This window comes from Equus caballus, chromosome 23 (genome assembly GCF_041296265.1).
Source record: "Equus caballus isolate H_3958 breed thoroughbred chromosome 23, TB-T2T, whole genome shotgun sequence".
NCBI lineage: Eukaryota > Metazoa > Chordata > Mammalia > Perissodactyla > Equidae > Equus > Equus caballus.
Window position 1 is genome coordinate 63247420 of NC_091706.1, and position 12241 is coordinate 63259660.

General features: G+C 39.8%; 1 protein-coding gene across 7 annotated transcripts in view; it reads right to left on the reverse strand.

The window, feature by feature from the left end:
• Nucleotides 1-12241, reverse strand: part of UBAP2 (ubiquitin associated protein 2) — a 120044-nt gene that overhangs the window by 60232 nt on the left and 47571 nt on the right. For all 7 annotated transcript variants that reach the window (XM_023627472.2, XM_070248764.1, XM_070248763.1 and 4 more), the window contains one exon: nucleotides 213-290. In XM_023627472.2, the coding sequence (XP_023483240.2) occupies nucleotides 213-290 (78 nt within the window). The remainder of the gene's footprint in view (nucleotides 1-212; nucleotides 291-12241) is intronic.

Consider the following 12241-nt stretch of genomic DNA (forward strand, 5'->3'; position numbering starts at 1 on the left):
TAGTAACTCAGAAAGATTCTACTGCCACGAGGATGAACATATTCAATTCCTTCATTCTAGTCACCAATACAGGCATTTAATCACAAGCTAAAACCAATTAGTTGAGAAAAAGCAAGAAGCATACTTTAAAATTAAAATCTCTAATGAAATTGTCTTTCTAAGCAAATAAGAATAGATTACAAAAAAGGACAGTATCCTTTGCCAGAACATACCTGTTTCACTTTAGCTTCAAACTCTGAATCATTTTTATCGAAGATCACTTGAGCGAGACGCATCTGTTCAGCTGTTGCCTGGAAAGCACACACGACTGTTAAAGATTTGAGCATCAAAAATATAAGTTAGATGCCAAAATCTGGTGCAAACAGATAAACACTCTGAAGTAAAACAGCACTATGGTAATAGACATATTGGTTAACTACATCCTTTTTTTTTTAAGATTGGCACCTGAGCTAACAACTGTTGCCAATCTTTTTTTTTCTGCTGCTTCCTCCCCAAATCCCCCCAGGACACAGTTGTATATTTTTAGTTGTGGGTCCTTCTAGTTGTGACATGTGGGGACGCTGCCCCAGTGTGGCCTGATGAGCGGTGCCATGTCCATGCCTAGGATCGCAACCAGCAAAACCCTGGGCCACCGCAGCAGAATGTGCAAACTTAACCACTTGGCCACGGGGCTCGCCCCATGATTAACTATATTCTTAAAGACCTCAACAAGGTCCCATCCTTTGGCCAAGTGACCTAAAGTTATTGTTCATCTTCCTTGGCCATGTGACTCATTTGAATTTTCCTTCCCTCGGGGAGATGGAGTAAAAAGTACAAGAAAAAGTGCAAGAGGGGCCGGCCTGGTGGCTCAGCAGTTAGGTTTGCACGTTCCACTTCGGCAGCCCGGGGTTCACTGGTTGGGATCCCGGGTACGGACATGGCACCATTTGGCAAGCCGTGCTGCGGCAGGCGTCCCACACATAAAGTAGAAGATGGGCACGGATGTTAGTTCAGGGCCAGTCTTCCTCAGCAAAAAGAGGAGGATTGGTGGCAGATGTTTGCTCAGGGCTAATCTTCCTCAAAACAAAACAAATAGTGGAAGAACAGGAAGGGGTGGAAACTGCCACAACATAAGCTTAGAACCATCCTTGCTGTCAAAAAGCAAAAAAGGTCTGCTGTCAACCCTAAAAAGGTATTCTAGGGGCCGGCCCAGTGGCATAGCGGTTAAGTTCACGTGCTCCACTTTGGTAGCCAGGGGTTTGCAGGTTCGCATCCCAGGCACAGACCTACCACCGCTTGCAAAGCCACACTGTGGCAGCATCCCACATAAAGTACAGGAAGACTGGCACAAACGTCAGTTTAAGAGAAAAGGCTGTATGTATCTAAATAAAATTGTTTTTAACCACAATAAAAACAACAGTTTTAACAAAATTTGTAAAAAAGAAACTTTCAAGCACTAGTCACCTCTGCAGAAAACTCCTTTCCAGTTGCTTTTTTCACTCAAAATCCTTTTAAAAAAAACAAATTACTGAATTTTTGAGGTTTCCTTTTGTGATATTTTTGGCAACAAAAAATTAGGCATAAAAAAAAGTTACTCTTTTCTGCAGTGTTAATAGTAATCTATCAATTTGGTTTCTTAGCTTTGACAAAGGTACCATGACTACGACAACAGGGAAAGTAGGTGAGGAGCATACAGGAACATCTGTTCGACCTCTGTGCAACTTTCTGGTAAATCTACAATTACTCCAAATTAGTTTATTGCAAAAGTGACCCTTGTTAGCTAAAATCTATACTAACTCGCAACATCAATATTTAAAAAGTTAAACAGCTTAAATTATTGAACGATCCTAGAAAAAAAAACCTACAAAGGATCTAATAATAAACAATTTTTAACACACATTCATTTCAAAGAATCTCGCCTGAGGAAGGAGAGTGGGGCAGTTCTGTTAGTATTTTTGGCATCGTAAAAACACTTTTCCCAAGGGCTTCCCGGTCCATGTGGGTGGCTGATTGTACCAGCTCCAGCCAACTTTGGCCTGTTCCCTCCAATCTAATTGCCAATCCTGTCACCCTAGCCTAGGCCTGCTGTGGCCTCAGTTTACCTGCTGCAGATACACCAGAAAGATCTCTGTACAGAAACTCAGTGTGTGTACGTGCTGCAAATTTTACCTCAATCCTCCCCAGTATCCACAAGGGCCCTACCTACACTCTCACTACACCTGCATGCACATCAGACACTCATTCCTCTGACCCATAACCGACTGACAAGTCCCAGCACTGCGCCAAAGGACCAGAGGCGTGAACTCACTGAGTGAAAGGGAAAAACAAAGGACCAGAGGACACTTCCACATGACACATTTGGGTTTTGGGTAAAGGCAACCTTTCAGGAATGAAAGTAAACCATTGATGCCTCTGGTGCTGAACGCCTACGATTAATTTTTGCCCCATTTCCCTAATACCAATACCTTCAACTCCCAGAGTCTCAAACCTAAAAATTCTATGTTACTCATATTCATTCAGCCTTGCTCCAATCCAAACATACTAACGCTCATCGCTTCCCATTAAATTTCCTTAAATTACAAAATTTTCACACACCCCACAAAAAATTCCAATGACCCATAACGTAATCTTCTAGTACCAAAACTACTTATTTGCCACTTACGTATTTTTCTGTGATGTCAAAAACAGAATACGAAACATACTACTTTGTAGGCAGACACACACACAATGTGTGAGTATTGATATCATAGCGTTTATTGGCTACATAACAATTCCACTGGATAGGTCCTGCATTTTACTTACTCTACAGATTTTTCATTACTACCTAAACACTACGAAGATCCACTCTTACATGTACATTTGTATACAAATCCATGATAGCTTTCTTAGAATAAATACAAAGATGTGAAACCAGGGAACCAAAGAAATGTCTAGAAAAATGTTAAAAGCAGTTTCACACCATCTGCTCAAAAATACTCTGCATAAAGGCTGCAAAGATTTATATTCCACCAGCAGTGTAGATGAGCCTGCTTCCTCAAAATTTCCCAACTTAAAACAAAAAGTGAATTTAAACAATGAAAAATGGTCTGATTTGGTTTACTTTTTATTGCTTAGATCACTAGCAAGGGTAAACTTTTAAAAATACACTAATACAGCAATGATAAAAAAAGACTAAGAGGGAAGCAGTGGAGCTAGAAGATCTTTATTTCACATGCAGCACAGTAAAGATAAGTGCCAACAAGAATCATGAACGAATGCTAATTCTATGGGGGAAATTTCCAGGAGGAGGAGCAGGCTATTTATACATGATCTCAAAGCGTCTCCACAAAGATTATTTTTTCTCTGCTAGTTGAAACATAGTAAAAATAAATTAGAGGAAACGGGCAAAACTTGGACTGAACGATCAAATGCAACATCCTCAATGAGGGGTAGATAGACATCATGTGACTCCCTTGTGGTACTCTGAGAAATACTCAGTGTCAGTTACATAGTATTCCAATGAGAGATCTATAACCTGAATCTAATCATGAGGAAAACATCAGACAAACTCAAACTGAAGAATATTTTATAGAATAACTGGCCTGCATTTCTTCAAATTTGCCAATATAATGGAAGACAAAGAAAGGCTGAGAACTGCTCCAGATTAATGGAGACTAAAGAGACATGTCAAACAAATGGCACATATGATGATTCTATACTGAAAGGGAAAACGTGCTAAAAAGGACATTACTAGGGTAGTTGACACTATTGAAGTAAGTGAAAATTCCACACTGACAAAATTGGAACATGAACTGTAGGGAACATTGTAGCAATGTTAGATTTACAAAATTTGATAATGGAACCGTGTTTGTATAATGGAACATCCTGGTTCTTAGGAAATACACACTTAAAGGGTAAAAGGCAAAAATGTATTTAATAAACTTTCAAATGGCTCAGAACCATAAATGTGTGTATATAGACACAAAAATACAGAAAAAAGAATATGACAGAGCAAAAGTGGCACCATGTTAAAAATCTGGTAAAGGGTCTATGAGAGTTATCTACACTACTCTTGCAAATTTAAAGCAAAACCAAAATCCCATGGACAACGATATATAACAAAATTAGGCAACAAAGTATCCTCACAAACCTCAAAATACAAATACGTGAAGAAAAACCACCAACAGATACCATATCTGCACGTATCAATTTGTGCCACATGAAGTAAACAGAGGCAAGCCATGGGGTGTCTGACTGGTCTAAGAACAGGAAAACCCCAAAGTAGCCAAGAGGTACTCACTGGAAAGTAAGGTGGGCCGATTTGAGAACAGCAGCCAGCACTACAGGGTTCTGATGACTGCAAGAGCAAGCAGCGTGCCAGCACTGCAGAAAGGGTTTAAGAGACTGGGGTAACCATCACAAACTCTTGAAATCAACCAGCTCCCATCAGGAGACACTACTAGGAGTAGAATCAAAACTGAGCCACATCTACAGGAAAGGGAAAAAAGGTCCATGGTCAGGGAAAAGAACAGAGCCGGGAAAACTTAGAGAGCAAGCCAACACAATTACACAGAAAAGAGGAAACATTCAGAAGTTAGAAAATCCGCTCTGCACCATGTGGCCGTCTAACAGCCCAAGAAACTCACGACAAACAATAGAAACCAAAGGTCAAATCCCATACGAAGTTATTACAAGAGGAAAACAATCACCCATGACAGCACGCCAGACAAGTGCCCAGAGAACACAGCCAGGCTGCTAGCTTCCAGTTCAAAATGCACTGAGATATGGAGCAAGAAGAAAACTGTAACGAGACACGAAGAATAGCGTATGTCTGAGTGTTTCTAATTCCAAAATGAAACTGAAGACTAAACGAGAAGGAACACAAAATAAACTTTTAACAGTTAATGCCTCAAGAGAAATATAAGGTGAAAGGGGAAAATATTTAAAGTAAAAAAGAAGGGCCAGTCTGGTGGCACAGCAGTTAAGTTTGTGTGTTCCACGTCAGCAGGCCAGGGTTCACTGGTTCAGATCCCGGGTACAGACATGGCACCGCTTGTCAAGCCATGCTGTGGTGGCATCCCACATATAAAGTAGAGGAAGATAGGCATAGATGTTAGCTCAGGGCCAGTCTTCCTCAGCAAAAAGAGGAGGATTGGTGGCACATGTTAGCTTAGGGTTAATCTTCCTCAAAAAAAAGAAAAGAAAAGAAAAAATAAATAAAGTAAAAAAAACTTTTTTTAAAAAGGAAAAAGAAAAGAAGTGAAAAGATAAGAAGGAATAAGAGAAAAGGAAGTGTCACATATTGAACAGAAGCAAAAAACCCAACCTGAACCTGTGGAAAATACAAACCTCTGAAGAAGAAAACGACAGAAATGGGAGAGTACAAATGTTTAAAACCAAAATTCAGGGGCCGGCGGCCTGCGGTGCAGTGGTTAAGTTCGCATGTTCCACCGAAGTAGCCAGGTTCACTGGTTTGGATCCCAGGTGTGGACCTACACACCGCTTGTCAAGCCGTGCTGTCGCAGGCATCCCGTATATAAAGTAGAGGAAGATGGGTACGGATGTTAGCTCAGGGCCAGTCTTCCTCAGGAAAAAGAGGAGGATTGGCAGTAGATCTTAGCTCAGGGCTAATCTTCCTCAATCAATCAATCAATCAATAAAATTAAAAAGAAAAATTCAGGGGCTGGCCCCGTGGTCCAGTGGTTAAGTTCACACTCTGCTTCAGCGGCCCAGGGTTTCACTGGTTCAGATCCCGGGCACAGACATGGCACCGCTCATCAAGCCATGCTCATCCCACATGCCACAACTAGAACGACCTACAACTAGAAAATACAACTGTGTACTAGTGTGCTTTGGGGAGAAGAAGAAAAAAACAAAGAAGAGTGGCAACAGACGTTAGCTCAGGTGCCAATCTTTAAAAGGAAAAGAACCAAAATTCAAGAAAAATGTCTGGAAAGCAAGTAAAATGATGCTTAAATATGTGAAAGAAAACACATCATACCTGAGAATATCTACCCATAACAACCCACACTGAGACATTTTCTAGTAAAAGACCTGGGCTCTAAAGGAAAAAAACCCATTGAGCCACAGGCAGAAACGGCAAGAGGCTTATAAGGGAAAGAAATGAGACTACCAACAAACTTGTCAAAAGCAGTGCCTTGTGCAAAAAGAAAATAAAGTAACATTTGAGATACTCAAGTAAAGGAAATATGAGCCTAGCATTTAGAGCCTACAAAACTGACTTTATACTCAAGTATAAAGGGCATCAATTGTTACCAGCAGCAAACAATGCAGGGAAAATTATTCCCATGAGCCTCTCCTGAAGAATCAACAGCACATTGGCTTTTAGACAACCGAAATAACTAGAGACACTGACGTAAGTATTAATGATGACTATTAAGCACATACTCACTGTAGAAATAAAACTAAATGATGGCCAAAGGGAGAAGTATACAATGGGTACATGAACTGAGTACGCAGATATAGTACAACTATTTCAAAAGGAGGAGAGTGGAGAATCTCTGCAACTTCCAGATGGCTTGTTGGCTGTGCCCTAAAGCAGTCGGGGCACCACCCTGTCCTCCAGGCTGGCATTGGCTGCCACATTATCATTTTTTCACTTGAGAGCCACCTCTATCAAGTAAAACATACTTTTAAGGATATAAATGAGGTGGCCTTGTGTTAACACTATCACAGGAAAAAATATGTATTATCTGTCACATGGAACAAAGCAGGTGACAAACTATTGAACTCCACAAGAGTGACTAATTTATTGTAGATAAACAAAAATGCTGGCTGTGTAATGGCATAATTGACAGCTGACAATATAATACAGGAAATATGAGCCTACCATTTAGAGCCTACATCACTGATTTTATACTCAAATATAGTTCTGTCCACTGGGGAGACCTGTAAACAATGACCAACCCAGTAATGATAAATATGATCAATTACCAAGTTGAGGTCTTTAAATACCATTTCCCACTAAAAGATGCCAGGGTTCCGTAGAGCAATGGCTAATTCAGGGTACAAAGCAGGAAGTGTAGTACAAGATAAGTCTGGAATATCCTATACCAGTTTCTTACTAGGATCAAATCAAAAAGCACTCAGGAGGCAAACTGCAGAGATTTTCACCGGCCAAAGACAGGATAATTAGAACTTCAGAAAGGATAATAACTAGAAATAACTGAAACTCATCAATCATCAATGTTTAAATCCACAAATTCATAGTGATATTTTTTTAAATATTAATTATTCACCTTTGGAGGATGATAGGTAACCAATTTAATTATTTTAAAAACTGATAGGGGCCAGCCCGATGGAGCAGCGGTTAAGTGCAGAGGTTATGCTTCGGCAGCCCAGGGTTCGCCGGTTAGGATCCCAGGTGCAGACATGGCACTGCTTGGCAAGCCATGCTGTGGCAGGCATCCCACATAGAAAGGAGAGGAAGATGGGCATGGATGTTAGCTCAGGGCCAGTCTTCCTCAGCAAAAAGAGGATTGGCAGCAGATGTTAGCTCAGGGCTGATCTTCGCCCCCCAAAAAAACTGATAAATATACTCTTCAAATATGTGACAGTCATGAAACACAAGGAAAGTCTGAAAAACTGTTGGAGGTCAGAAGAGACTAAGGAGATATGACAACTAATTGGATTGGATCCTGGAACAGAAAAGGGACTTTAGTGGAAAAACTAGTGAAACCCAAATAAAGTCTATATTTAGTTAATAATATTGTGCCAATGTTATTATCTTTGTCTTGAAAGATGATTCAATAAGACAGAAGTTAGTAAATTACAGCCAGAGATCTGATTTTGTATGGTGAGCCAGCTAAGAAAGGTTTTAACATTTTTAAAATGTTACAACAAAGAACATGCAAGAGAGATTGTATGTGGCCTACAGAGCGTAAAATATTTGCAATCTGATCTTCATAGAAAAAGTCTGCCAACAGTTGATGTAAAATGTTAACGTTAAGAAGGAAGCTGGATGGGGGCTGGCCCCGTGGCCGAGTGGTTGGGTTCGCGCGCTCCGCTGCAGGCGGCCCAGTGTTTCGTCGGTTCGAATCCTGGGCGCGGACATGGCACTGCTCGTCAGACCACGCTGAGGCAGCGTCCCACATGCCACAACTAGAGGGACCCACAACGAAGAATATACAACTATGTACTGGGGGGCTTTGGGGAGGAAAAAGGAAAAAAATAAAATCTTCAAAAAAAAAAAAAAAAAAAGAAGGAAGCTGGATGAATATTAGAGATCTCTCTGTATCATTTTCCAACTTTTTTGCAAATCTTAAAATTATTCCAAAATAGTGATTCCAAAATAGTTTTTTAAAGAAGGAAATAATAGAAACCACAGTAGGGGGACCAGCCCCCTGGCCGAGTGGATAAGTTCGCGCACTCCACTTCGGTGACCCAGGGTTTGGATCCTGGGCACGGACATGGCACTGCTCATTAGGCCATGCTGAGGCGGTGTCCCACATGCCACAATTAGAAGGACCCACAATTAAAATATACAACTATGTAGTGGGGGGATTTGGGGTGAAAAAAGCAGAGAGAAAAAAAAAAAAGAAGATTGGCAACAGTTGTTAGCTCAGGTGCCAATCTTTAAAAAAAAAAAAAAAAAAGAAACCACAGTAGAAATAAATGAAACAGAGAATAAAAAATAAGAAAAATCAACGAAACCAAAACTTGGCTCTTGGGGGGGTTTGGGGGAAGATTGACAAAACTGACAAACCATTAGCTAGAACAACCAAGAAAAGAAAGAGAAAACTCAAGTAATTAAAATTAGGAATGAAATAAGGAACACCACTACCAAGTTGAGAGGAATAAAAAGAATTATAAAAGAATACCCTGAACAAGTGAATGCCGCCAAATTAGATTACCTAGACAAAATGACAAATTCCTAAAACGACACAAACTACTGAAAGTGACTCAAGAAAAACAGAAAATCTGTAACAAGTGATTGAATTAGTCATCAAAAAAGTTCCCAAAAAGAAAAGCCCAGGCCCAAATGGCTTCACTGGTAAATTCTACCCAACAATGAAAGAATTAACAATAATCACCAATTCTTCACAAACTCTTCCAAAAAACAGAGAAGGGAATACTTCCCAATTCATTCTATGAGGTCAGTATTACCCTGATACCAAAAGCAAAGACATCACAAGAAACGACAACTACAGAAAAATATCCCTTATCACTACAGATGAAAAATACTCCACAAAATCGTAGCAAACCAGCAACATACAAAAAGAATTATCCACCATGACCAAGTGAGGTTTATCCCAAGAATGCAAAGTTGTTTAACTTCTCAACAATGTAATACACCATATCAAGAGAATAAAAGATAAAAACCACAATTTCAATAGACAGAGAAAAAGCATTTGATAAGATCTAATATCCTTTCATGATAAAAAGACTTAACAAATTAGAAATAGAAGGGAACTTCCTCAACGTAATAAAGGCAATGAGAGAAAACCCACAGATAATATCACTACTGTTCAAAGACAACTAGGGTATCTGTTCTAGCCAGTGTACTGAAGGGTCTAAGGAAAGTCATTAGGCATAAGCAAAAAACAGCAGAATATACTCATGAACTAATTTCTATGACTTTAATGTTCCCATTATAAAAATTACTAAATCATAAAGTAGAGCTTCTACTTTATCGCTAGAAAGGATCTTAGAGGTAGTAACACAGTTCACCTCCATGCTGTGCCCCTAAGTAACTTGCTCACAATTTATGCTGGGTGTTAACGGCACCAGCCTCCTAACCACCAGAGGTGTGTAGCGTCCAGTACATCAATCATGCTGCCTCCCAGCTAGGGAGCATACTATTTTATTTTAACAGTCTGAGAATGCAGCAATGAGGGTCTAGGCTAGCATGGCTGTCATAAGAAGGAAGGGATGTAAAGGATGACAATGTTTTCTCCTGTCATTTTATACTTGAAGACTGAGGAAAGTGATTACAACATGTGCAAGGACTGATAAACTGGGAGAACACAGTCCACATTAGAGTTATGGGAAATCTGTGAAAGCCCCCAGTGAAAAGACTCTCATGGCAAGACTCATGGAAATGAGAGCTGGGGGTGAGGTGGAAGCAGTCAGCAGTACATAAAGAAAATCACAAGAACCTTAAAGGAGGCAGGATGCCTGTACCAAGAAAACAAAATGAAACCAGCAGAACTTTGTGGAATGAGGGTGATATTCTGTATCTTGATAGGAAACGTGGTTACATAAGTATACACATCTGATAAACTTAAAATGTGCCTATGTGTAAATTTCATCTTAAAAAAGAAAAGACACACAAACAAATATTAAACTCTAATTATATGAATGCTAAAGTGTTAGGGATAAAGTATGTTGATATCTTTAATTTACTTTGAAAAGCATCAAAAAAATAAGATAAGAATGATGGGGGCCAGCCCTGTGGCCAAGTGGTTGAGTTTGTGCATTCCACTCAGCAGCCCAGGGTTTCGCCGGTTTGGGTCCTGGGTGCGGACATGGCACTGCTCATTAGGCCATGCTGAGGCGGCGCTCCACATGCCACAACTAGAAGGACCCACAACTAAAATATACAACTATGTACTGAAGGGATTTGGGGAGAAAAAGCAGGGGGAAAAAAAAGAATGATGGATAGTTAGTCAGACATGATAAAGCAAATATAGCAAAAAGGTAACTGTTCACTGCACAACTCTTTCAACTTCTCTTTGTATTTGAACATTTTCACAATAAAATGTTGGGAGAAAACTTCAGCAAATCACAAAAGGAGCCCTGGAGGAAGGTCAAAAAGAAAGGGCAAAGGAAAAGAAGCGGGAAAACCAGATGTTAAACACACACTAAAATAAAAAGATAAATGGAAAGAAATCCACCAAAGTGAATTGTGCACCAGTTGTGAACACCCACTCACTCACTGTGTGACCAGAAGAACAAGCCTGGTTCAAAGCACTTCAGACAGAAACAAGGCATAAGAAGAAATGTCACAGAGTGCAAGACACACCAAAGCCCAGCGCCCCAGGTGTGAGGTCTCTCTGAAGAGAGGTGTAGGGTCAGTGCAAAGTCATGGGGCAGGGCAAACAGCCACAAATAACAGCCCTAAGGCAGCAATAGCTAAACTTAAGAACTGCCTGTGCTTCCCAAATGCACAAAAAGTACAGAAACAAAGCAGGCTTCCAGTGACTCCATTTAAATGCCTGACATTAACAAGAAGACATGAGTTGACACCCACCAAAGATAATAAGCAGAATAGTGATTAATAATAGCGCCTTGCAATAGGCGACAGCCTGGGGCTTCTACATATCTCCATATTTTCATTTTGATACTGCTTCACCCTCACACTTCTAACTGTAAAGTCACTATTCATTACCATATGGAAGGTAAACACCAATTACTAATTTATTCAGATCTAGCTTTTTCAGCTTAATATTATGACTCAAAGATTCTTTGCATTTCTCTACAGTGATATCATCTGTTTTATTCCTAAAAGGGTACACAGCATCCAGACATAACTTCTGAAAGCACAGCTGATGCTCTTAGCTGTTGAACAAATAGAGTACTGCAATACTAGCACAGCATATTAATGAAATATAAAGCATTTTAAATCAGAACTTTAAATATTTTTACTTTTGCCGACTAACCTAGTCAAGAAGAAAATTACTCTAAATATTCGATACACAGAGCCCCAAACGTACAGCATGATAGGAAAGTTGTCAGGCTGAGCTCTAGGAAGAGTCAAGAGGTCTGTACAACTTGTGAAATCAGAGGAAAAACCAGATCAACTGGTAATTCAAAGTTGAACAAGGTGTGTGGACCCTCCCTACAATAAACACGAGTGATATCTACCATACAACTGTCAAGTTGAAAAAAGGTCTCACCAAGAAAAGCAACATCACTAACTCTCTTTCTCTAGATCGCTCCTCCATTCACTTGGCTTACAATGAGCTAAGCTTCTTTCACAATGAAGAATGTGTTGATAGCTTTTCTAGTAGAGCCAAATGTTTTTTGTTGGATCACCCAGAAAATTTTATGGAACATATTATGAGGAAGGAGTATTTTTTTAAAATCATCCTTATGAGGAGGCGGTGGGGGGGGGGGGGGGGGTGCGGAAAAAAAAAAAAAATCATCCTTATGCCCAACACCCAAAGACAAACATTATTAACATAGTCTACTAGTCTTTTCTTCTTAAATGTTTTAACAATTGTGCTATATACTGTAATTTTGGGTCCTTCCTCAGATGATCAGGAATCAGGCATTTTCCATCAAAATTTCAAATATTATAATCACTTTATAACTTATATGG